Below are 27,594 nucleotides of genomic sequence, written 5' to 3'. Positions count from 1 at the left end.
TTCTTTAAAAAATTTTTTTTAATGTTTTATTTAATTTTGAGACAGACAGAGACAGAGCATGAACAGGGGAGAGACAGAGAGAGAGGAGTCACAGAATCCAAAGCAGGCTCCAGGCTCTGAGCTATCAGCACAGAGCCTGATGTGAGCCTTGAACCCAGGAACCTCTGAGATAATGACCTGAGCCGAATCCGGATGCTTAACCAACTGAGCCAAGTGCCCCTGTTTTCACTTCTTGACAATGGAAGGTAAAAGAGAAACTGCAGTTAATATTCTTATAATCAGATGTGTTTAAAAATAAAAGCCAGAAATTGTTACTGCTTAATGTATTGTTATAAGTAGCAGATAAAGCTGGAAGAAAAGTAAGGAAAGAGTGATATCTATAAAACAAAAAATTAGGAAAGACAACTTGAGATCCTATTGTCCAGAAGCTTGCCTTTCTCTGGCAGGGATACATGGTTGTTTATGTCCTTTTTGCAGATTTCCAGGTATAAATGCTTAATATCTTACTTAGTAGTCAATGCTAATGTTTTACTACTTTGGTATAGAGGTTGTCTTTCTTATCTCCAATTAAACTGTCTCATAATTTATTAAGCCTATTTCCTGATCTGATGTCAAAATAGAAAACAACTGCTTGCTGTTACTATCAAAAAAGCTTATATAAATATGAAAAAATAAACTGAAATAGCTTTATCTTCTCTACATTAAATGATCTCAAATTATTTCATCTATCTCTATTTTTATCACTTTAGCCACACTTTTCTTATTCTCAGAACAATCTATTTTCAAGTAGAATTTACTTCTTGCATCAATGCATGATACGAGCTTTTTAGAAATTCATGTTATATGTTTAGCAATTTAGCTAAGTTCAAATGATGGGAGAAAGATGACACAGTATTTAACACATTATATTAGCATGAAAGTTTCTAATAGAGCTCATCACCTAGGCATGGATTTACTGTATGTACCAACCACAAATATATGTATTTACTTAGGATATAGTTGATACAGTCATATCTGTTTCTTATATGTAGTCATATATATGAAATGTTTCATATTATAGCACAGAAAAGCCATGATAGAGATAATATGATTTCCCATACATCAGGATTATTATAGGTCACAGACAGAATAGAATAGGATAGAATAGAATAGAATAGAATAGAATAGAATAGAATAGAATAGAATAGAATAGAAGATAGCTAGCTAGCTAGATAGACAGATTCTGTGGGGGATCACAGGCTACTACTATATTTAAGGCCGAATAACAACATAGAAGGTATATTGAGTGAAAGAGTCCTGGGCGGGCTCAGTTACCTACAAATCTTGTGAAAATATGGTTAATCTTACTAAGCCTGTCTTCCTTACACTGTGATAATTAACATCAAATCTAATGCACTGTTTAGCAAAGTAGGAACTTTAAAAGTATCATTCTCTATGAAGAAAACTAAAAATGCACTTTATAAATTACAATGCAGTTAAAACAAACTAAATCCACAAATTTCTAGTATTGTTTTAGAAATTCCTACAAAAAATTAGTCATCAGAAATTCCAATAAAATATATAAGAATGAATTTCTCTATGTTTAAATTCAGATTATTGTGATGATTAAATCAGAAATATTTGTGATGTCCTAGGTACACAATAGATGATCAACGAAGAGAGGTATTTTTATTAGCTCTAAGTAAAATTAATGATTAAGTATGCATGGTTCAACAGAGGACGCAACACAGCAATCAATGGTAGTTAAGGCTAGTACAGATGGGAAGGTGGCTCTGTCCATATACTCTAGTCATTCATTATCCAGCAACAACAAGTGTGGGCCAGGAAAATCTTTCCCTAAAACAATAGTGGATGCCAAGATCCTAACCGCTCAATACAATCTCTCAGAAAGAAACATTTGGTGGCCTTTAAATAGAAAGTATGATGCCAAAAGAATGATTTTGGTTCCATATTTTTTAATCTCCAAATTGCAAATAGTTGTGTTGAAAATGTTTATTGACTGAAAGAGGTATTATATTCTTTAGGGGGCCAAAGTCAATCCTGAAATATGTTAATGTTGTTATATCCTAATGGTGTTGCTGAGGGGGACAAAAAATATCAGAAAACCCTTAAGAAACAAACTTTTGTGTGTGTGACACAGATGGCTGGAATAAATTATGGGCTCAATAAAAAGCAGTTCAATTTAGTTTTAAAATCCATTTGGACATTTATCAAAGATCACATTGTGAAATGTATTTGCGCTACTTGGAAGAGTCATACTAATCAGCATCCCCCACCCCTCCACCCTACCCCACCTTCCAAAAAAAGGAAAAGAAGAAGAAGAAAAAAAAAAGAGTGGGAGTTCTTTCAATTGAAGCCTAAAAGAAGACTGTTGAAATTTATAAGTTCAGTGATAATAAACAGAGTAATAGACTGAAAAGTATACTGGGCGGATGTATACGTATATGCTGTATATGTATGTGTATGTATATGTATATGCATATGTACATGTATATGTATTTACATACACGTAGACACACACATAACATCCAATGGCATAAACATGTAATATATTAGTTTCTAAAAGAATGTTAAAATATTTTATGATTGGTTATTTTGCCTAAGATACAAACTACCAATCATTCCCTTGCACTCTGCAAATTGAATGCAAATATTAAAAAAAAGACAAAGAACATTTTCAATAGATGGAGAAGATAATGCTCAGAATACTTGAAAAAATTAAAATTTAATGAAACTCTTTGCATATGTTTAAGACATGAAATAAGGAAATGTAAAATATTTTCAAATTTATTGAAAATATTCTAAGTATTTTACATGGGTAATTATACTTACCAAACACTGCCAAGTGAGTTGCTAAGACAAGAATGAGAACAGAAAATATGTTTCAGAGTAAGCCTCTAGCTTAGAGTTTCTCTGATTGGCATACATAATAAATTTCAATTTTTAAACATCAGAAGATGCACTGAAGCAAGTGCTACTTGAAAAGTACACAGACGGCTGAGTTTTAGTTCATTTGTTTGCTCGATCAACATATATTAGAGCACACTTACTTATTTCCAGATATTATATAAACTGAAGGGTTCAAAGATCAATAAGATATAGTCCTTGAACTTGAACAATTCCTTTTAGTGAGGAGACAGACACACAAATGCATAATGTTCAATATTAAATGCTTGTATAGAAGTATAAAAAATGCTAAGGTATTATAACCTAGTAGCATTCATCCAAATATTTGTTGAGCATATACAATGTGCTAGGCATTGGTCCAGAGTGGGGATACAGCAGTGAATAAAAAACCCCTACAAAATTTACATTTAGGTAGGAAAATGTAGACAGTGAATAATCACATAATTAAATAGAATGTCAGTTTATATGAAGTACTATGAAGAAAAATAAATCAGGAATGTGGGGATAGTGAATGTAAGAAATGCAAGCTCCAATTTTAAAAGTGGTGGTCATAGAAGAACTTACCAAAAAGGCGAATTTTATGTAAATCCTTGAAGCTGATGGCAAGGTAGCCATCAAAATATCTGGTAGAATGTCACTGGACGCAGAGGAAGCAAGAAGCGGAAAAGCCTGTGTGGATGGAGTTAGAGTAAACAAAAGTAGCGGAATTAGAAAGAGAAAATAAGCAGCTATATTATTGATATCTTACAGGCCACTATATGGAATTTTTTTCTACTGAGTGAAATGGCAAGCCATATAATGGGTTTGGAGCAAAAGACTGACAGGGTTATTGTTTTGGAAATTAAATAAATCACGGAAATGACTATTTTGTGATAGGACATTATTCAAACACTCAGATTACTTTGTCTAGTTAGATAATGCTTAAGTAGTTCTCACTATTTGCCAGCTTCTATATCTTAAAAAATTTTATCCAGGACTATGATGGTATTCATAATTCTATTTGCCAGGTCCCATAATGCTTAAAACTTTTCAACCAGGAATGTGATGATATTAATAATTATTTTCATATAATGGATTATAGAACATTATAGATAATTTTGGGTTCAGTTTTTCATATAAAATACTTCATATATAAATTATAGGTGCCTAACATGTGCCAAATACCATAGCATGAATAATAAGGGTCTTACATGCATATATACACATTTAAATTTATAAAAGGTAAATGTGCTTCTGTATTTGCTCATAATACAATGGAGTTTTAAAAATAACTTTTACTTTTCTTTACAATTAACTAATACGTGTTTGTTACTCATCCATGTATTTTTAAACCCTATAATCTCATATGCTGTTGGATAGATTGTCAGTATCTTTGATGTTAATATTCTACTACCTTATTTCTAAACACTGCATAAAATTGAATGAAACTGAATTGTATCGATTCATTGCAGTTGTTAATCAGTCACCTTTTGTAGGAAATTTATGTTAGTACCTTTTTATTTTTTCACAAAGAACTTTGGAATGAGCCATATCTTAGGTTACTTTTGCATATAGCATAGTTGTTCTCTTAAGATGACAATATCAGAAATGAAGTTCTTAGGTCAAAGAAAATGCACACATTTAAAGTTTGGCTATATATTGCTGAACTGCTCTACCTATATACTGTACCAAGTGTTTACTCATTTTGAATATTATGAATCTGTTAATTTTATTACACCTTAATCACTCCTTAAAATATTTTTGCCAGTCTAATAGGTGAAAAAGCATATCTCACTTAATTGGCATTTCTTTGACTACTACTTTGGTTGATAAAATTTTATTTATTTATTTATTTATTTATTTATTTATTTATTTATTTAAACCACTTGTACTCTGAAGGGGAAAGGAATTGCCCATTAAGTCTTCTTTGTTAAAAAAAAAATTTGCTTTTAGTCTTTCTATACCCTCTGTCATAGTTAGAATAATAATAAATACTTGCTTCCTACATATTTATGTACCTACTATTACTAGGTACTGTGTTAGGCATGGAGCATAAAAGGATAAGGCACACTCAAAATCACCAAGGACCTTACAGTCTAGGGAAGGTGGTGATCATGAAAACAAACTACAAGAACAGCATGTCATTTATTATTCAGATGATTAAAAATGTATCATTATAGTTTTATGTTGGAAAACAGAAATAGAGACACGACACTGATCAAGAAAGAAGTCTTTTTGGGGTGCAGGTTTTTCTTTCCAGATTGATTAAAAACAGAGGGCTCTATTTCGTAAATGTAACAAAATATTAAATAACAATGTCATTGATCTATAGTAGAAAATTCACTATTTTGGTTTCCAATGACAAGAATGATTACTACCCTGGCTAGCATGTGGAGGAAATAATGGAGCCCATCCCCAGAAATCGCTTGCTTTGGTGGATTTTAAAACATTCACCCAAGTGAATATATGAATATGCATTACACATACACTGCAATCAGAGTGATACTTCAAAAATACATATTTGATCATGTCATTCCTCTGCTTTAAAAAAAAAAAAAAAAACCTTCCATGGCTTCCCAATACTTATAGGATAAAATCCAAAATCCTAAACTAAGGCTTAAACACTCTATGGCAACATTTTGGGTCAAGCACAGCAAGTATTCACTGCCTCAGCTCCACCTATCAGAGCTTCTTTTCCCTTCTATCAGGACACCTCTGGCCTAGAAGCCTTTGCACAGGTTACTTTCTTGCCTGGAATTCTTTTGATCTCTTCCTTTTTGCCTTCTTAACTTTGTCTCTTAGATCTTAGCAGCAAGGGCATTTCCTCAAGAAGTCCTTCACTGATTTCCCAGGTCTGTCTTCTAGAACAGTCGTCTATTTTTCCTTGATATTGTTACTGACAGTAGATATTATATTATTGTATGATTACTTGACAAATGTTCACCTCCCTAAATCATCTTAAAGCTGCCTGAGCACAGAGCTCACTTCTAATTAGCTTACCATGGTGTCTCTGATGTTTTGTTGTTGTTGTTGTTGTTGTTGTTGTTGTTGTTATAACTAGTGCATATGGGAACACAGTTATTTGTGATATGAATAAACATATGAACAAATACAGAAATATTTCAGCACACTGAAATAAATAAGACTTTATTATATGAGTCAATTTTTTATGTTCAGACATGTGGATAATTAAGTACATTTTACATGCAACATATTCTATCTGTTAAGTAACTTACAGTGGTGAAAATACAGCTTAGTCCTCTCAGTAGTGGACTCTGAGATAGCAATGTACATGCAGGAAGTTTATTAGGAAGCACTGTCTGGATGAAGACTTTGGGGGGTAGGAGATGAAGCAAGGTGGACAGAAGGAGAAATTGAACTCTATTGCAATCCCAACAGATGTCTCAGAGGATCCCTCAAGGGATCTCTAAAGTTAGGATGGCCCTCAAAGATGTCTTGAATAGAAGCAAGTTCCAGGCCTTTATGGACCCACATCAGTCCTCATTGGATATCTACTACCCTGTGCAGAGGCATAATCTGCAGGTGAATGGCTCTTTAGTCAGGGACAATTTCCAAAGAGGGACCCAGCAGAGATCTGTTGGCCACCAACACTCCTAGCAGCTGTGGGAATTAGTATCTGAGTCCTGAGTGGATTGGGAGGAAGGATGAGATCTGTGAGGCTCATCACTGGTATCCACTACAGATGACCAAAAGGAACAATAGTGAGTAATTTAAAGCAACGTTCTGTCTCAATCCCCAATACAAATATACTTGAAACTATGAAATAATACAATTCTAGCAAGAAAACAAATTGAAAACTTTAAATGACAGTTGCTAGAATTACGGTGACTTTTGATGAGAGAAAAACAAGTCCAAACAAAAGGCTTCGAGGTAATGAGGTAATTATTCATTCTAGAGGATATATTTTCCCCCACTTTAAGTCGGATAATGCTATCAACCTCCTATTCACACTGCATTTCACCCAAAATCATTCATGGTCAATCACAGACCAATAACTTTTTTGTAGAATATGAGCACCAGAGGGCATATCTTTACATTTTTAATATTTAACTAACATTACATGGCATTTTACAATTTACAAAATCACATACATCTTGACATTTAACTCTCATAACCCCATTCATGTTTAAACCACTTACTCAAAATCAGTACATGACAGTGTGTGTTTTAAGCTAGTGGCTTAAGGTTTGTGATAATAAGGGCAATGTCTTTAATATGTGCTGAGGTATCACTAAATGCCTATCACGGTGCTTGAAGCAATAGCACTCAATAAATAACTATTGAATAAACTTCTGAAAGGGATTAGTAGTTTCGGTGCTACCTGTGCTTTTTTATGGCATTATATATATGCACATATATAATATATATGTAGCATCCATGTGTATGTGAGTGTGTGCTTATAAAGGACACATAGTATATGTAGTTGAATAAATTATACCAGGTTTATTACATATAATATGAACTAATATATACATTAGGGTCTTTTTGAGTAGGAATACTAGAGGTTTTTGGACCCAACTGATTTTTAGTCATTATCCTCTCGGTCAGTTTGGATAGGAGTTAATCTGGCCTTAGAAAGTCAGATGGGGTAAAATAAGTCTCATGATTAAAGTCTCACTTTTTGGGAGAAAAGCACCTTCCAAGGAATGTCTGGAAAAAAAAAAAGCTTAATGCTAGACTACAAGGGGAAAAAGAAAGCATATGGAAATCTGCATTTTTATTGTGTTTCTAAATTTGTGGTACTGTATAACTTTTCAGCAATGAAAGATGACTCATAAGTTTTCCTTCTGATTATAGTAATAATAATCATCATAATAATATTCATTCATGTAATGTAACTATTAGGCTGAAATGCATTTTGGTGAATTTGTACACTATTAGATGAGCTATTTCTCCAAAGCCTACAAAAAAATTAATGTGGAACACCTGATATTTGACTGTGCTTCCAGATGGAGGGACAGCTTGACAAATGCCATCATAATTTACAACTTTTAAAAAGTGTGGTGTGAATGCATTTGCAGTAAGCTTTAAACAGCTTGGATTATTTACAGGTACAACTGTGTTTAATGTGGAATTTCAATGGATTTAAAATATTATTAGATCAATCACTGATCACAGAATATAGGTGTGGCATGTGAGCAATATTATTAAATGCTTTAATTAAATATCTTAGAACAGGGTACATCTGTTTGGGGAGGTTGGGAGGTGATAAAAAAGCATTTGAATTTTGAATTTTGTATTTGATTACTGAGTGTCACTGAAGAAGCTCTCACCCTTGGAAAGACAGCTATTTTGAACTTATCCTATGGTGGGTTAAGAGAATAATAATTACAAAAAGCAAATATGGAAATAAAGTGTCTAACTCGTAATGATAACTTGGATACTTATACCCATAAAACAACTAAAATATGGATTGCTAACTGATAAGACTTGCAGTAGAGTGCAATCTAAAAAAGCATGTAAGTGTCTGTCTCTGGTGGTTAGAAATTGACTATTGAAGCTCTCAGGTTAAATTGGAGAAGGGATTATATATGGTATAATTATATATATGCATATATATATATATATATATCTCATTCATATTATATGTTACCTATGTATGCATGCATTTACCTTTTTTCTTTCCTAAACATATGTGTCTGTATGTACAGACACATATAAATATTACATACATTGTAATAGTATCATTATACATAATATATATATTATTCATATATTATAATTTATGTACATTATATGATATCCCCAGGAGGACACAGATGACTTTGGAGGTAGCTAAGGTATGGTTGTAGGAAGATTCAGGAACATCTGACTTTGGAACATTATTTCATGAAAAGCAAAGTAGTTTGACACATTTTAAGTAGAAATTCATTGATATATATTGTGATTTACTTCTCAGGAGTAAGTGGGAGATTGAGAAGAATACATGGTAAAGTGAAACTGAAGTTTCTGAAATGAACTGTTTAATGCATTAACCAACTTCAGGATCTACTATGTTCATTCACTCACCAATTATTCTTGGTCTCTTATGCTTCAGTCCTGGTCTAGGAGCTGACTATCCACTAGACAACAAGGTTTCTTTTCCTGAAGCTTACATTCTAAATGGAAGACAGATATTAGACAAGTCACACTTCAATAAATATGCAAATAAAATTTGATCAGGCTATGACAAAAAAGTAGGATGTCATAAAAGAGACAGGGTGGGTCTAATCTTGTTCATTGGGATAGTTCAGGGAAGCCCTCTCTGAGACCTAAAGGATGCTTAGAATGGGAAGGGTCCCCCAAGTGGAGGACGTGTGTAAAGGGAGGAGAAATGGTTGGAAGAAGGGAAGATTACTTCGTGAATGGTACATAAAGAGTCATGGCAAAAATGGCTATAGGTGAGGTTGGAGAAGGGCAGGGCGGGTTATTAAGATGTCACTAGGAAGTTTGTATCTACTGAGTGCAATGCAAACCACTGAAGGATTTATTCATTCTGTTTGTGTGTGCGTGTGTGTGATGAGTCAATTAATACTTTTAAAAACTCAGTCTAGAGTGGAGAGGGGTAAGGTATGAGTAGAAGAGTGGAATACCACTGGACCTTGGTGGATGGAGTGAAGGTGGAGAAATGAAGACCCATTCCAAGATCCTTTAGGAGGTCGAAGTTTGAGAGCTTGGGGATGAATAAAATGTTTGAGAAAACATGATTTTACAGTTTCTATGTAACTTTCTAGTTTTTCTTAGCAGTACAATTTGATTCAAGAAAATGTATCCATTCTCTGTCTAGTAAATTCCAGGCTCTGGAAGGTAATCTAATGGTTTGTTTAAAGAAGTCTTCCCAAATCACTCAAGGTAGTGAGCATTTACACCCCAGTTACCCTTTTCCATTTCTCTTATCTTCTAAGCAGACATCACTGTTTCTTTTTTTTTTTTTTTAATTTTTTTTCAACGTTTATTTATTTTTGGGACAGAGAGAGAGCATGAACAGGGGAGGGGCAGAGAGAGAGGGAGACACAGAATCGGAAACAGGCTCCAGGCTCTGAGCCATCAGCCCAGAGCCCGACGCGGGGCTCGAACTCACGGACCGCGAGATGGTGACCTGGCTGAAGTCGGACGCTTAACCGACTGCGCCACCCAGGCGCCCCCAGACATCACTGTTTCTTACTATTTTGCTACTTGCTTACTAGGAGTATAATCTTCGTGAGAGTGAGGTATTTCTCACTCTAGAAATATAATCTAAAAGACGGATTATATCCAGAGTACCTAACAATGGGTACATTGGAACTGTTCAATAAATATTTGTTGAATGAAATGATGAATGAACTAATGAAAGAATAACGATATGGAGGAAATACTTGAATCCAAGGTGCTCACAATCTAGCCAAGAGGATTAAGAAGGATGGTAAAAACCTTACTAGAAGTAAGCAGGTAGCGTTATGGAAGAAGAGAGGAGGAGGATGTATTTATCTAACCGGGAGAACAGAGGGAGGTCTGGAGACAGATATACTCAAAGATGAATGTTTTCTGGATTGAGACCATCTCTCAATGGAAATCACTCCCGTCTCTCCAGCAAGCTCTATAACAAAACATAAAGCACTCTTCAAAGGAGCTTCACATTTTAGAAATATATATCTACATATATTTAAGGAGTCGTTAGAATGGATTGTCCTGCAAAGATACAACCTTGATTTTGTACCACCTACAGCACTTACAGCACTTATTACTTGCCACTTCTGGCTGTAGAAATTTTGCCCCTCTCCCTCCCTGGGTCCTCTGATAACCCTGTCTCCGCTCGCTCGTACTCCCGGGTTTTGTCCACTGTCGGAAGACCCGCGCCCTTGCCTTCTCCCGCCTTCTGATAGATGAATAGAGGAACGTTTACTACCTCATCCCTGAGGAGTTCCAGAAGATGCAGCTGCCCATAAGCTAATGTTTCTGCACCTTGCGGGATTCGTGAGGAAGCAAAAGAAAAGGAGCAATTTGTTACTTAGAGCGCCAATTGCCTTTACCTTTAATCCTGTGGGTCTCTAACATCTGGCCTCAGCCTACCAAGCTCAGGCTTTAACAGTTTACAGAGCAAAGGTCAGTCCCGGGTGCGAGTGCTCTCTCCCTCCCTTCCTTCCGCCTGTGGAAGGAAAACAAGCCGCCAGCGTGGGGGATGGGCCGGGCTGCTTTCCCCGTGGTTCCACGGGTAGTGCGGGGCGCCTGGAGCCGTGAGGCCGAGCCCGCAGCCCCGCCCCAGGGGCGTGGCCTCCCAGCGCCAGCCCCGCCCCCTCGCCGCGGACCCTCCGCTTCCTATTTACTCGGTAGCTCCGGCTTCCCGTCACTTCGCTTTCTGACTGGAGCTTGAGGACGCTAGGAGGGTCTGTCACTAGGAGACTTCAGGCTGTAAACACTGCCATGGCCCCTGTGCTTAGCAAGGACTCGGCGGACATCGAGGTACCGACTGCGCGCCGGGTCGCCAAGGGCGGGAGGTGGGGGGCCCAGCCGGTGGGTGCTGGGGAGGCCGCGGCAGTCGCTCGGGAAAGAGTGGGAGACCGGGGAAACTTTGCCTCCGTGGGAGGCCTGCGGGGGAGGTGGAGGAGCAGGGAGCCAGAACACGGGCAAGAGCAGCGGGGGACAGAAGTGGAAGGGTCCCGCGACTGGAGGGGGTGCCTTTTGGGTTGGGACCTGGCTGTTTACTTCGGAGGGGATTAAGGAAGCCTGTCTTGTCTTGCCCTGAATGGTGTGACTAAGAAGCACAAGAGTTCCAGTGAGGTGGACTCTGGAGGATAGGAGCTCCCATTTCCCACCCAGTCTACCCAGGCACTTTCCCCTTTCTTCACCCCTATGCATTTCAGGGCACCTGTTTGCTGCCCCCACCTCCAATTGCTGAATCCTAAATATATGCAAAGGTGGGCTATAGAAATAAAGGAGATCTGTGTGTCAGCTATTCTAGCAGTCCCTGCTAGCCATAGTAATGCTTCAATGCTTATGAAATTATTTAACATAGGGAGGAATGGAACAAACTATTGAGAACATGAAAAATGCAGTGCTATCAGAAAAACATAAACAAGCTGTATTTTTCTCTCCTCTCAAGAGTTTTTGATTCTCTCTTCCACTCTGTTTCTGTAACAATTTCATCTTTCTTCCTGTGAATAAGGTCCTACCTGAAATGACATGAGCGTTTCCTTTAAATTCTTTCTAAGACCTTTGTGTTTGACATGAGAAGGATTTAATTTTAAACAGTGATTTTTAGACATACCCAATTCAGCGTTTGCAAGCTAAGATAAACTGCTTTTTAGTATTTTGTTGTGTTTTGTTTAAGGCTTTTCTTTATTTGAGTCTCCCTGTCCGATAAAATGTGTGTATATGTGTGTACGTGTATGTTTTCTCTCTTTTTTTTTTTTTATAAATGACAAATTTTTCTTTCCTCAGTCCTTTTCAGTGGCTTAAATAAAAGTTTAAAACCACCTGTTTGCAGAATAGCTGCTGATGCCACATTTTTCCTCTGTCATTGAAGTAACTTTGTGTTCTGTTGGGAGATGGTGGTAATGTTTTCTTCCAACTCCATACATTGGTTTGGGAAAAATCCATTTTAGTAATAAGAGTCAAATTATATTGTAGTGACCTCTCTGGTTAATTTACTTGTGGTTTCTCTTGTGGATAGTTTACTATTTCATATTGATCAGTAAGATATATTTAACCCAATATTTATTCATGTGTGCACAAGGTGAAGGATACTCGATTTATGTCACTGTCAAAGCCCTTTTTGGTCCTTATTACTTTGATTTAACCAAATCATTTTTTTTTTAAACTAAGCTAAATAGCAAACTTTTGACAGCATTCAGGCAGTACTGATTTTAGAGAGGAGAGTGTCAGGGGGCAGGTGGCCTTTGGCTTTTAGAATGGTATGTTATTTGCTTAACTGATTTCTTTCTCTGTATTTCTCTTGCAATTGTCTTGGAAATCAGTTCTTAACCACAGAACACTAAGGAAAAGATGACAGTGAAACATTAAATTACTAGCTTAATCTCATAGGTTGTTTGAACTAAGACCCGTTTGAGAAGTCCACGCCCTTATACTCACCTCAGTCTAACCTTAGTCTGTGGGGTTAATCTGCCTGATATTACTTACAATTTAGAACAGTGGTATTCAAGGCTTTTCAGGTTTTATGTAGTTCATATATGCAGCACATTTTAATCAGTAACCACTTTCATTATACGTAGTATCTTCCTTTTCTCTCAAAGTAATACCTGTGATTCATGAGTTATAGTACCATGAGAGAGCATGAAATTAATCATTAAAATATAATGCAGTGAAGAAAAATACATTAAGCCTAAAGGAACACATTTAAGCATAGATGTCTCAGTTGATCCTGTTGATTCACCAAAGTTCATTTTTGTTTGAAGAATCAGAATGAATTATGAAAACTCAGTTTTCTATCAAATTTGAATGCGTACATTGGGTTTCCTTTCCTTGAATGAATTCATTAAGACCATTGTCTAGAGACTGATCTGACTGTGACCATTGCTTTAGTCTCAAGTACATGGAGTAATCTTAAAAAAAAATCAGTATGGAACAAAATGCAGGTTCACTTGATAAATGTGAAAAGAACAGAAGGTGATGGTGACAACCCACTATAATAGTGGTTTAACTTTCCCCATAAGCTACCTACAGAATCTCAGGTTTCAGTGAGGCAGCCAAGAAATATCTCTATTTCTGAAGAAAAAAAGTGACTGAGGTAAAGTTGCCTTGTGTGTTCACTCCATAATGTCTAGCCTTAATTAAGTATCACATCAGGGTTTGAAGGATTGGGAGCATGAAAAACAATCAGAATGTCACCAAACCCCAAAAATGGAATATTTCAGGCTGAAAGATAAAGCACAACGATGATGCATTAGTAAGTAATAGATATTAGGCGATAGAACCTAGCTCATATACTCAAAAATTGTTGTCACTATGGTAATTGTAGAAGCAGCATGAGAAGTGAAGTTGTTTTGTTTTGTTTTGTTTTCCCTGATACATAAATGTGATTCAGACCCTGTGATCTGGAGCTAACTGGGTTGAGGTCTAGTTTAGTTCTTTTAAACTGTGACTTTAGGAAGGTTACTTAGCTTCTCTGAGTCATATTTTCATAACCTGTTAAATAAAGAAAATTATAATAGGAAATATAATAAACAAATGTCACAAGTTGACATATTCTTGTTAGGACAAAGGACAAATGTTAAAAAGTAAAAGTAAGAACAAATATCTTAGGAAAATCCCTGCCAATGAAATAATTAGTATTCTAAAATCATTAATGGTAGCTATGTGCTTTTGAAAGTCATCTTACTTTATGGGATTACATTTTGGACAAAGCTGAATTTTGTCAAGGATGACTTTTGAATACAAATTCTCCTGGGAAGGTTTCAGAGAAGGTGAATACCCAATACTGGTCACTTACCCTGACTTCAGCGGTACCTTCACAGTACTTCATTTAGTTTGAATTGATAACCCGTATAATGCCAATATCTGTTCATTTAAAAGCAAGTAAGAATAATTTTAGAAAAGTGTAATTTTGTTCAGTGTCCTGTTCCTCTCCACTGACATGGATAATTAAGAGTAGACTATAGAAGTATAATTAAAAGAAAATGTATGCAGCTACAGGAAACCTTTAACTTTTTGAATAATAGTAATTTTGGTAAATATTTACATCCAAATTCAAATGCTACCTACCACTCTAATGCTCTCACAATCACAAGTCAACGTCAATTCCTTGAATTATCAGTTAGTGCGTGTTTCACATTTACCCTGAATCAGAAAGGGATTTCAGTCCATTGTCTACAGAATCATAGTGCATTTCAAGTCAAACAGAAACAGTTTCTGAATTACTTATACTCTAGCTTCCATTCATTTGAGAATTTTCTATGCTTATTAAGAAAATAAGTTACTAAAATCATGGACTTGGAAAATGGGAGGATAAAGGAAACAACTGGGAGAAAAGTACATTTTTAAGGAGCATTTTGAAAAAAGGGAAGGCAGGGGTTATGAATTAATTGGTAGAGGTGGGAGAAAATATTTCGGAATACCCTCTATCATAACTGTTTTTGTCCCTGGGAAGGGGAAGGGTTATGGATCCAAAGGAGAGAATAAAGATTCAACTTTGCAGAAGGTATGGATTATTTATTTATTTATTTAAACTTTTATGTTTTTTTATTCAGTGTATAAATGACAGTTCTTTCTTGTCTCCTTTCTTTTATTGATTAGGCACCACCAATCTAAGGAAATGCTATCTCGACTTGCTAAAGCTTTTAATTTTTTTTAAAGTGTTTAAATTTTAAACCTGTTCTGTGAGTTTGAATTGTTAAAAATATGCTTGTCCTCCCTATTTTAAACTGTCCTGTGGACCGTACTCAAAGTATTTCTCCTTTCTAAGAAATTAAGCTGGGCAGTAAAAATGTGTCTGATTGTGTGATTTGGGAAGTTACTTCTTTCCAAATGATAGCTCCTTGTAGTTTTTTTTTAAAGGAGAGAATAAATTTATTACTATTATTATTATTATTATTATTATTAATAATAACATATGAAATTTATTGTCAAATTGGTTTCCATACAACACCCAGTGCTCATCCCAAAAGATGCCCTCTTCAATGCCCATCACCTACCCTCCCACCCCCCATCAACCCTCAGTTTGTTCTCAGTTTTTAAGAGTCTCTTATGCTTTGGCTCTCAGCTCTTTGTAGTTTTAAGGTGTATTTCTAGATTTAAGCATGGCCAGATGTATGTACTTCAGTATAGTTTTTTAAAAGAAATTATACCTCCTGCACATGAATTCAGTGACCAATTTAGTAGTTTAATTAAAAACTGTGAGATTAATGACTAATGACGACTCTATCACTAGGGAATTTTTTATGTTGGATCTGCTTAATCTTAATCATAGCAGATAGTGTTGTAAAAATATGTTGGAATTCAGTAGCCTTCTTTCTTACATTCTGGAAGAAAAATTCAGTTTTGGAAAGCTGAACATTTGCAATAAGGAATTGATAAGAATATGAAAAAGATCTAGGGCCAAAATCCTGAGAAAACTGGATATCTTTAAGCAATCATCTTTCCTTAACTATTTGAATACAGCATTTTACCAAACTCTGTATATAAACAGGCAAGAATGCAAGAGCTGAAAAATAGACCTTACTGTAAAGGTAAACCTATCTGATCATTGTGGGAGAAGTTTTAATAAGCATAAATTTGTTATAAAATTAAAAACACTAAAATTAAAGACAATGAGACTGAAAAAAATAAAGTTATAAAATAATATGACAAAGAAAATATGATGAGATTTGTTATGGTCCAGGCTTTAAGTGAAGCTAATGAGGATATTGAAAAGTAGGATTGGCCAACTTATTTTTCTCCCTCTTAGCTGTCTACAATGACAAATATGAATAGAAACCTTCAGTCCTTAAAACTGTAAGAAAATTTCAACATCATTTATACCCTGCCTTAATTTAAAAATATTGTATAAGGCATTCTAAGATTATAAATTTATATATAGTCAAGATTTTGATTTTCAAATGTGACATGTTTACCTTCAGGACTTCATTTGCTCTTAATCCTCTATATCAAAACAGAAAGTGTTTTTTGGCCTCAAACATCAATAGTGTGGTCATTCACAGATAACCTGGAGCCAGGAATACCACTAAGATAACTCTTAATAGGATTATATATTTCCTATGGTTTTTAATTATTTATTCTTCCATTGCTTGTAATTAAAATGTTATGCTAGTAGGTGTGAACTCATTGTATTACTTTTCTTTTAGAATGTTCACTACAGATATCTACTTATTGATATTAGGAGCTCAGTACGTTTATTTAAAGTTATTTATTTTGTATTTCACAAAATCAAACCTCAGTTCATGGTAAAAAAGAAAACATTGTATTAAACAGGCCTGGGTTCTAATCCTGATTCTCTCATTTTTTTTTTTTTTTTAATTTTTGTGATTGTGGTCAGTTCTTTCTTGAACTATCATTTCTTTTTCTGTCAGTTGGATTTATGTTTCATTATTTCATGCAACAGCTGTAATGATTAACTGGTGTCATATACATATAATGCCTCAGTTAGCATCTTTCACATAAAATATGTATTTCTAAAATATTAGTAGTTCTGGGGCGCCTGGGTGGCTCTGGTCGGTTGAGCGTCTGATTTCGGCTCAGGTCATAATTTCGCAGTCTGTGAGTTCAAGCCCTGCATCGGACTCTGTGCTGACAGCTCAGAGCTTGGAGCCTGCTTCCGATTCTGTGTCCCCTGCTGTCTCTGCCCCTCCCCAACTTGTACTCTCTTTGTCTCTCAAAAATAAATATTAAAAAAAATACCAGGTACTTCTTTCAAACATCATTGTTATACATATCATGTGTCTTATGTAAATGTCATTTGGCTGGAATTTTGTTCGACTCCAAAAACTAACAAGTGATATCGAAACCTGTTAAAATATGTGAAAGAGGGGGGAGTTAATGAAGTTAAAAGAATTATGAGGATATATTTTGCAGATATATTTTATAAGAAAGTTCCTTAATTTTATTTGTCAATATTACCAGTGAGAAGGGGGAGTTTCTGAAATTCAGATCAAATTAAAGAGACCCAGTTCATTTTGCTTTTTACTTCTATTTTAAAAATATGTTTAACACCCTCTGTATTGCTAGCCCTCTGGTGTAAATTGAAGGAGATTCAAAGGAAGTATGTGGCATCGGTTTTGTCTATATGGGATTATCTACATCTAATCCACTAGGGACTAAGACTCAGATCCAAGGCTGACCTCCCCAACCCTTATTATTTTACTGCAGTGTACATATGGATTGATTTTTCAGTGTTTTTCTGAGCATTTTTAGACTCTCTCAGGACCAATGTATTGGTGAAAATTATTTCTTGGTATTCTGAACGATATATAGAAGGGATTTAGTGTTATCCTTTTCTGAAAAGAAATCTCTACACAATTATTTTTTAAAAAAGCCCAAGTCATATCTGTTTGTACAAACTGGACTAAGCTTATAATGTCTCTAAGCAAGTATATTAGCTTCAAAGAAAGTCTTTTTTTCTAGACTTCTGAGCATCCCTGTATTTGTTCGTTAAAACTTTTTTGACTACTAGGAAAGAAAGAATTGGAGATCAACCTATTTTGCACCAGGAAAATGTAAAATGTGCTCTTTCTGAAAGATGACTCAAATATTAAACTTTTTAATATTAGGTTATGATAATTTTATTTCATTGAGAATTTCAGCTTGGTTGTGTAAAAGCATTCTCACTATCCTCTACCTTTATCATAATAATTAAAGAGACAATCTGTGTCCTTACCTCCCAGGTGCTTGGAAATTGATATTATGAGTGCTTATGAATGTCCCCTTGAGGCACTGCTGACTGGGCCACTTTGAAGAAAAATCTCTTCATCAATAATGAAGCCCTGAGGGCCACTTCTCAGGGGACCCACACAAAATTACATGTCAACTCCAGGCCTGATTTATACAGATGGTGCTCATGGATGGAGCCCTGACTGCACCTCCTCTTCTCCCATATTTTATTACCCACCATCCTGCGAATCCTCCCCACTGCCCTTCCCCCACTTACACTTCTCTCTCCAAACTTCATCCCCTAATTTTCAACTTGTTTTACCTGCCCACAATGGATTTACCTAACTAGATTTTTTTTGTTGAATCTTTGTGAAATCCTTTGAATGGTATTAAAAATTGACTATAGCAGCATGTTAAAACTTTAAAAATGTTAGTTTGATGTAAAAGCCATGTGAAAATCTTCAAAACAATAGAAGAGAATGTGTATTTACTGTATGTTAATTAATATAAGTATTCTGGAATACGGGACAGGCCTGCAGATATGTTTGCTCTACATGTTGGGTCCCTTGCTCTCTGACCTTGTGGAAATCATTCAACCACTTTGAAGAGTTTGCTGACTTCTCAATGAGTTTGCTATTGATCAGTCTTTTAAGGATGGTTTGTAATAAAATACGGCAATGGTGAAATTGTTTGGAAATGTGACCTGCTGAGTGATCATATTGAGGAAATGCAGACGTGGTGTTGTCATAGCTACTGTATTTTACATGCTAGGCAGGATTAAGTATACCATTTATACCGACTCTATGGAATTGATATACTTAATGATTTTTAAACTTTCTTCATGCTTGCCTGATTCCTTTTCTTTTTCAATCAAACAAATGAGTTAAATCTTAATCTCTCCTGAGCACACAAAGTCCAATCCTTCTATATATTGGTGGAGTTTTGTGAGGGTGATATGGAATTTATAAATTCATATTTTGTGTCTCTTGGATGGTGTTATCCTTAACTAGAAATTGCAGCTAGAGATTCCAAATAAGGAGTTGAGACTCTCTTAGTTTCTCCAGTGTGTTTGTTGGTTGATAACTGTCAGTGGAAATCAGAGTATAAATTTTGGGGTTTCTAGCCCATAGGGAATGTAAGTTACCTTTCTCTGACTCCTTGTACCTGTTCCACAGTGACCTCAAAGCTTTGAGAACTTTTCTTTCAGTTATGTTTTCGTGATAAATATTGGGGAGTACAGAGCAGAATGCTTGATTAAAATGCTCATATTTCAAAGAAAGCTATTTAGTTCTCACAGATTTCAGGAGTTAAATAATAGCATAACAGCTTTCACAGCAAGATGCTTTTTTGGGGGTTAACTTTTATTAATATTTTTTCATTCCTCTGATTAAATTTTATTTATTTATGTATTTAAATTTATTTGGGAGAGAGAGAGAGAGTGGGGGAGGGGGTAGAGGGAAAGAGAGAATCTTAAGCAGGCTCCACACTCAGCACGGAGCCCAATGTGGGGAGCCGAAATCAAGAGTTAGAGTCAACTGAATGAGCCATCCAGGCACCCATACTGTGATTTGATTTTTAGAATTATTTTGCATGATCATTACAGAAAGAAAAATGCCAAAAAGAGTGAATTGAAGCCCTCAAACATACATAGTCACACCACCTAAAATAGCCCTGCTCAATGATTTAATACTTTTCTTTTCTATGCGTAAGGAATTTTTTCCTAAACAGTTTTAATCATATTCAGTTTATATTTGTTTTCTTCTCCATTCAGAACTGTTTCCTCACGTTCATACTAACTTTTAAAATAGTTTTAAATACTCTTTCCATAATTTGGCTATTGTTGAAAGTGCTGCTATAAACATTGGGGTACAAATGCCCCTATGCATCACCACTCCTGTATACTTTGGGTGGATTCCTAGCAGTTCTTTGGAAAGAGCCTAAATGTCCATCAATGGACGAATGGATAAAGAAGATGTGTTTTACATATACAATGGAATATTACTTGGCAATGAGAAAGAATGAAATCTGGCCATTTTCAGCAATGTGGATTGAAGTGGAGGGTATTATGCTAAGTGAAATAAGCCAAGCACAGAAAGACAGATACTATATGTTTTCACTCCTTTGTGGATCTTGAGAAATTTAACAGAAGACCATTGGGGAGGGGTAGGGGGGAAAAAGTTAAAGAAATGGAGGGAGGCAAACCATAAGAGACTCTTAAGGACTGAGAACAAACTAAGGGTAGATGGGGAGTGAGGGAGAGGGGAAAGTGGTTGATGGGCATTGAGGAGAGCACTTGTTGGGATGAGCACTGGGTATTGTATGGAAACCAATTTGACTATAAATTATATTTAATAAAATAATAAAATAAAATAAAATAAAATAAAATAAAATAAAATAAAATAGTTTTAAATAGCACTGTAAGATTCCACGCAGTGGAGATACCAAAATTTATTCAAGCCTCTCCTTTATTATCAGATAATTACTTTGTTTTTAGTAATAGTTATTTAAAATGCTTCAATAACTTTTTTCTTAAGACATTTTGCCTAGAATACACTTGAAAGGGTTGGCTTCATTGATATGTAGTGCATTTCAGTTTGCCTTTTCCACCTACCTACATGATTGAACTGAATTGTGTGTGTGTGTGTGTGTGTGTGTGTGTGTGTGTGTGTGTTTTAAAGCATTTTTAAAAGGAAAAATGGCCCATTATTGGGTGCAAAGACAGAACGGAAAAAGTGGAATTGGAACCAATTACTAATTTGCCTCATCCCTCCACCACATTCAGGGTTAGAGAACATATAGGCATCTGAGCGTAGTTTCCCTTGGTGTGGATATGACTTCATTTGCACTCAGTGCTGATTTGATGCTTTATTCTAGATCATGGCTTGACTGCCTGATACTTCTTTATTTTTTCTGCCAAGAGTGAGGTTGGGTTTCAGGTTATTTTAAATAGGTAAATCTCAGGTTTTTGTCTTGAATGAATAAATATATATAACACCAACTGCAGGTGTTCCAATGTGTGACCACAAATGGAAACTTTTGTATTGTACCTTCCACCCTGTACCTCTCCCTCTCTTCAAACCACTCTAGCAGACCAGGTTCTCAATCTCAATGGATTCTTTCACCCTAGACCTCTATATCAGAAGTGTGTGTGTGTGTGTGTGTGTGTGTGTGTGTGTGTATGTATACATACACATATACAGAAGCTTGTGTGTGTGTGTGCAATTTTTTCTCCTTTTTCTTTTTCTTATGGTTCTCAGGAAGAGGAAGAGAGTGGTGAATGTAACTATTTACACTCAACACATTTTTCTCACAGCGACAAATTTAATAAAGCAAAACATTCTTCTAAGGTATGTTAACCAAACTAGCTTTGATTCATGCTACATTTTAAAGCTAAAATTTGCTAGTAACCTGAGCTCTGAACATTGGTATGTTTAAGTCTCTTTTTTGAAAGAGATAAAAACATATGCAGAAGTTTCTTACATGATCCATGAAAATCACTGCCTATGACACCTCCATCCCAGGCTAGACAGTAATAAATGTTTATTCTTTATACATGTTTAAGATCACATTGTTAAAGGATTCAAGAGGGAAATTATCAATTGTACGTGTGACTATTTTAAGGATTTGAAATATTTTTGAGTTGTATACCTATTTATACATCTGTTATCAATGTATTAATGTATATGAAATGGTATCCTTTTCAACATTAAAATTATTTTTAATTATTCAGTGGACAGTTGTGTGAAAACTGTTATCTGATTTTATTTTGTATTTGTTTGAATATTCGTTAATTTGAATATCTTTCCCACATTTTAAAGGGGCTTGGAGTTTCTTTTATTTATTTGTTCATTTATTTATTTGTTTTTTATTTTATTTTATTTTTTAATTTTTTTCAATATATGAAATTTATTGTCAAATTGGTTTCCATACAACACCCAGTGCTCATCCCAAAAGGTGCCCTCCTCAATACCCGTCACCCATCCTCCCCTCCTGCCTACCCCCATCAACCCTCAGTTTGTTCTCAGTTTTTAAGAGTCTCTTATGCTTTGGTTCTCTCCCACTCTAACCTCTTTTTTTTTTTTCCTTCCCCTCCCCCATGGGTTTCTGTTAAGTTTCTCAGGATCCACATAAGATCCTGTTTCACTATGATATGTTGTGCAGAAGATCGATTCAAGTTACGTCTGAAGGCAGTTCTCTGTGCTTCTTGGATTTCAGTGCCTTTTTCCTTACCCAGATCAGGGAAGTTCTCAGCTATTATTTCTTTAAGTACACCTTCAGCACCTTTCCCTCTCTCTTCCTCCTCTGGAATACCAATTATGTGTAGATTATTTCTCTTTAATGCATCACTTAGTTCTCTAATTTTCCCCTCATACTCCTGGATTTTTTTTTATCTCTCTTTTACTCAGCTTCTTCTTTTTCCATAATTTTATCTTCTAGTTCACCTATTCTCTCCTCTGCCTCTTCAATTTGAGGTGTGGTCATCTCCATTTTATTTTGCAGCTCATTAATAGCATTTTTTAGCTCCTCCTGGCTGTTCCTTAGTCCCTTGATCTCTGTAGCAATAGATTCTCTGCTGTCCTTTATACCGTTTTCAAGCCCAGTGACTAATTTTATGACTATTATTCTAAATTCACTTTCTGTTATATTGTTTAAATCCTTTTTGATCAGTTCTTTAGCTGTTATTATTTCCTGGACGTTTTTTTGAGGGGAATTCTTCCGTTTGGTCATTTTGGATAGTCCCTGGAGTGGTGCGGAACTGCGGGGCACTTCCCCTGTGCTGTCTTGAGTAACTTGTGTTGGTGGGCGGGGCCACAGTCAGACCTGATGTCTTTCCCAGCCCACTGCTGGGGCCACAGTCAGACTGGTGTGTGTCTTTTCATTCCCTCTCGTAGGGGCGGGATTCACTGTGGGGTGGCGTGGCCCATCTGGGCTACTTGCACCCTGCCAGGCTTGTGGTGCTGGGGATCTGGCGTATTAGCTGGGGTGGATCGGCAAGGTGCACAGGAGCAAGAGGGGAAGGCACTGCTTGCTTTTCCTTCGGAGATCCACCTCAGGAGGGGCCCTGTGGCACTGGGAGGGAGTCAGACCCCTGCCACCGGAGGGGTGGATCCGCAGAAGCAGAGTTGGGTGTTCATGCGGGTGCAAGCAAGTTCCCTGACAGGAACCGGTTCCCTTTGGGATTTTGGCTGGGGGATGGGCGAGGGAGATGGAGCTGGTGAGCACCTTTGTTCCCCGCCAAGCTGTGCTCTGTAGTCCGGGGCTCAACAACTCTCCCTCCCCTTGTCCTCCAGCCTTCCCGCTCTCTGAGCAGAGCTGTTAGCTTGTAACCTTCCAGATGTTAAGTCCCGCTTGCTGTCAGAACACACTCCGTCCAGCCCCTCCGCTTTTGCAAGCCAGACTTGGGGGCTCTGCTTGGCTGGCAGGCCGCCCCTCTGCCCCGGCTCCCTCCCGCTCCCTCCCGCCAGTCCGTGCAGTGCACACCGCTCCTCCGCCCTTCCTACCCTCTTCTGTGGGCCTCTCGTCTGTGCTTGGCTCGGGAGACAAGCCTAGCTCTAGTCTTCTGGCGGTTTTCTGGGTTATTTAGGCAGGTGTAAGTGGAATCTAAGTGATCAGGACGTGGTGAGCCCAGCGTCCTCCTATGCCGCCATTTCCCCAGGTCTCCTGGAGTTTCTTTTAAACAATGTGCTTTAACAGAATTTTAGCGTAAGAGTAAAATAAGAGAAAAATATAAATAGAAATACAAATAAGAAAAGTAGAAATATCTTCCAACAAAGTGAGTTTAGAGGGAACACACTTCAACATAATAAGAGCCTTGTATGAAAAACCCTCAGCTGACATCATAGTCCATGGTGAAGAGCTGAAAACTTTTTTTAAAGATGAGGAACAAGACAAAATGGTCCCTTCTGACCACTTTTATTTGATAGTACTGGAAGTCCTACCTGCAGTAATCAGAGAAGAAAGAAAGAAAGAAAGAAAGAAAGAAAGAAAGAAAGAAAGAAAGAAAGAAAGAAAGAAAAGGAATCTAAATTGGTGAGAAGTAAAACTGTCATTATATGCAGATGGTGTGATACTAAATATGGAAACTCTAAAGACTACACCAAAAAACTCTTAGAACAAATGAATTCAGTGAAGGTGCAAGATACAAAATTAATATACAGAAATCTGTTGTTTTCAATATACTAATAATGAAGTAGCAGGTGGAGAAATTAAGAAAACAACCCCATTTAAAAATAAAATCAAAAAGAATAAAATACCTAGAAATAAATTTAACCAAGGAGATGAACAATCTGCATTCTGAAAACTATAAGGCATTTATGAAATAAATTGAAGATGAGACAAATAAATAGAAAGATAGACCATGCTCATGGATTAGAAGAATATTGTTGAAATGTCTTTATTACCATAAGCCATCTATAGATTCAACTCTTTCAAGATACCAATAATATTTTCCACAGAAATAGAACAAATAATCATAAAATTTGTATGGAAACACAAAAGATCCTGAAGCAATCTTAAGAAAAAGTAAAATAAAGCTGGAGGTATCACAATTCTAGATTTCAAGCTATGTTTCAAAGCTGTAGTGACAAAAACAGTATGCTGCTGGCACAAAAATAGACATTTAGATCAATGAAACAGAATAGAGTACCCAGAAATAAAAAACCACATTTGTATGGTCAATTAATCTATGACAAAAAGAGGCAAGAATACAAAATGGGGAAAAGACAATCTCTTCAATAAATGGTGATGAGATACCTGGACTCTATAAACTGAACCATACAGTTTTCTACTACCATACACAAAAATAACCTCAAAATTGTTAAAGACCTAAATGTAGGACCTGAAGCCATAAAATTCTTAAAAGAAAACATAGGCAGTAATCTCTTGGACATTGGCCTTAGCAATATTTTCCTGGATCTGTCTCTTCAGGAAACAAAACAAAAGTAAAAATAAACAATTGGGGACTACATCAAACTAAAGCTTTTGCACAGTAAAGGAAACCATCAACAAAATGAGAAGGCAACCCACTAAATGGAAGAGGTATTTGCAAATGATATACTTGATAAGAGATTAATATCCAAAATATACATACTCATATAATTGGACACCAGAAATACAAATAATCAATTTAAAAATGGGGAGAGGACCTGAATATTCATTTCCCCAAAGAAAAAATACAAATGGCCAACAGATACCTGAAAAGATACTCAGCATTACTAATCACTGGGGAAATGCAAGTCAAAACCACAGTGAGCTATCAGAATAACTAGAATAACACACAGTCAGAATAACTAGTACCAAAAAGACAAAAAAGTGTTGGTGAGGACGTGGAGAAAAGAATGGATGTGCACTGTTGGTGGGACTGTGAATTGGTGTAGCCTCAAAAAATTAAAAATAGAAATCCCATATGATCCAATAATTCCACTTCTGAGTATTTATCCAAAGAAAATGAAAACTCTAACATGAAAATATATATGAACCCCTATGTTCATTGCAGCATTACTTACAATAGAAAATTATGGAAGCAGTCCAAGTGTCTGTTGACAGATAAATGGATCAAGAAAATGTGGTGTATATACACATAATGGAATACTACTTTCCCATGAAAAAGAACTAAATCTTGCCATTTGCAACAATGTGGATGGACCTAGAGGGTATTATGCTAAGTGAAAGAAGTCAGACTGAAAAATACAAGCACTGTATCATTTCACTTTATATGTAGATCCAAGAAAGCAAAACTAATGAACAAACAAAAAACAGACTTATAAATACAGAGAAAAAACTGGTGGCTTCCAGGGTGGGGCGGAGAGGGGATAGGCAAGATAGGTGAAGGGGATTAAGAGGTACAAACTTCCAGTTACAAAATAAATTATTCATGGGGAAGAAAACTACAGCATGGGAATACAGTCAATAATATGGTAATAACTTTATATGATGACAAATGATAAGTATACTTTCATGGTGAGCATTTCATAATGTACATAATTATTGAATCACTATTTTGTACATCTGAAATTCATATAATATGGAAAGTCAATTATATTTCAGTAATAAAGTACACGCACATACAAAAGAAAAGTAGAAATATCACAGATTTTAAGAAACTTAGATGCTAATGAATTATAAAATCACAAAATTAATACTCTTTTGGAAACATATTATCCACTTAAACTAACTTCAGGCAAATTCAGAAGCAGCAATGGACTAGTAGACTTGATCTATTATAGTATTTATTATAATGTAGTATATAATGGATCATTATTGTTTGTTTCAATTAAAATGAAAGTGTAGCACAGATTAGTGATTAAGAATGTACACTCTGGGGGCTCCTGGATGGCTCAGTCGGTTAAACGTCTGACTCTTGATATTGGCTCCGGTCATGATCTCACAGTTTGTGGGTTTGAGCCCTGCATCAGGCTCTGCACTGTCAGTGCAGAACCTGCTTGGGGTTCTCTCTCCCCCTCTCTCTTCTCCTTTCCTCTCCCGCCTCCCCCAAAATGAACAAATAAACTTAAAAAAGAGTGTAGACTCTGGAATTAAAGTGCTAATGTCCATCATATCCTAGCTGTGCCACATCCTAGTTTTTGACATTGGCAAGTAACTCCAATTTTCCGTGTTTTTATTTCCTCATCTGTACAATGGGGACAGTAAAAGTACCTATATCATAGGATTGTTGTATGATTGAAGGAAATACTACATACTCATCATTTTTAATAGGCTCAGCAAATAAGCAATTAACACTAAATATTAAAATGCTAATGTTACTGGGTGAACTGGGGAGACCCCATGCCTCGAGGCTTTGACCCAGCCTACTCCAAAGATGTCGCTGAAGTCTCTTGGTCTCGTCACGAGAAAAAATTGAGGGACAGAGAAAACATAGAGGATAGCAACACATTCAGGAAAGTTTATTAAAGTGAAGGTACACTCTTGAGATAGAGTGAGACAGAGAGTGCTGTGGGTGCTGGGGTTTGGGTTTCTATCTTTTATTGATGGTTGTTAACAAGGAGGTGGGGATTTCTTGGAAGTAGGGTTTCATGCCTTTCCTACCTTGCTTGGTCCTGGCTTTCTGGCCTACTTTGTCAGCCATCTTGGGCCTGTTTCCTTTGATCCAGCTTCTTGTGGCTTTGTTTTGGAGTGCTACCAGGATAGGCTTCTGACTTTCCCCGTAGCTGGCCATTACTTCCTCTTTGCTGGCCTCCATACATCCTGTTAGAGCCTAACTGCCTCTAATACTAATAATGGCTACCAATTACCTTTTTGACTCCAATGGGCTATCTCTTTGATTATCTTCTATTTTGATGTTTTAAACACAGAAGTTTAACTTTTTTGTATATTCAAAAATGCATATTAATTTCTTACTATGTGCTAGACACTAGTTAGATTTTAGAAATATGCCTACAAACAAGACAAAAG

At 36.2% G+C, this 27,594-nt stretch overlaps 1 protein-coding gene and 1 long non-coding RNA gene across 2 annotated transcripts in view; one reads left to right on the top strand and one right to left on the bottom strand.

The window, feature by feature from the left end:
• The window catches only part of LOC123598294, a 125,967-nt gene extending 114,867 nt beyond the window's left edge, over nucleotides 1-11,100 (bottom strand). Inside the window, exons 1-3 of the long non-coding RNA XR_006712520.1 lie at nucleotides 10,896-11,100; nucleotides 8,917-9,005; nucleotides 3,472-3,576 (exon numbers count right to left, since the gene is read on the bottom strand). This is a non-coding gene — a long non-coding RNA (uncharacterized LOC123598294). The remainder of the gene's footprint in view (nucleotides 1-3,471; nucleotides 3,577-8,916; nucleotides 9,006-10,895) is intronic.
• A 32-nt stretch (nucleotides 11,101-11,132) lies between these two features.
• The window catches only part of DPYD (dihydropyrimidine dehydrogenase), an 852,446-nt gene continuing 835,984 nt past the window's right edge, over nucleotides 11,133-27,594 (top strand). Inside the window, exon 1 of the mRNA XM_045478381.1 lies at nucleotides 11,133-11,325. Coding sequence (XP_045334337.1) covers nucleotides 11,287-11,325 — 39 coding nt within the window. The 5' untranslated portion in view covers nucleotides 11,133-11,286. The remainder of the gene's footprint in view (nucleotides 11,326-27,594) is intronic.

Source organism: Leopardus geoffroyi, chromosome C1 (genome assembly GCF_018350155.1).
Source record: "Leopardus geoffroyi isolate Oge1 chromosome C1, O.geoffroyi_Oge1_pat1.0, whole genome shotgun sequence".
Classification (NCBI taxonomy): domain Eukaryota; kingdom Metazoa; phylum Chordata; class Mammalia; order Carnivora; family Felidae; genus Leopardus; species Leopardus geoffroyi.
The sequence above is the reverse complement of the archived record's forward strand: the minus strand, read 5'-3'. Positions and strand labels throughout refer to the sequence as shown.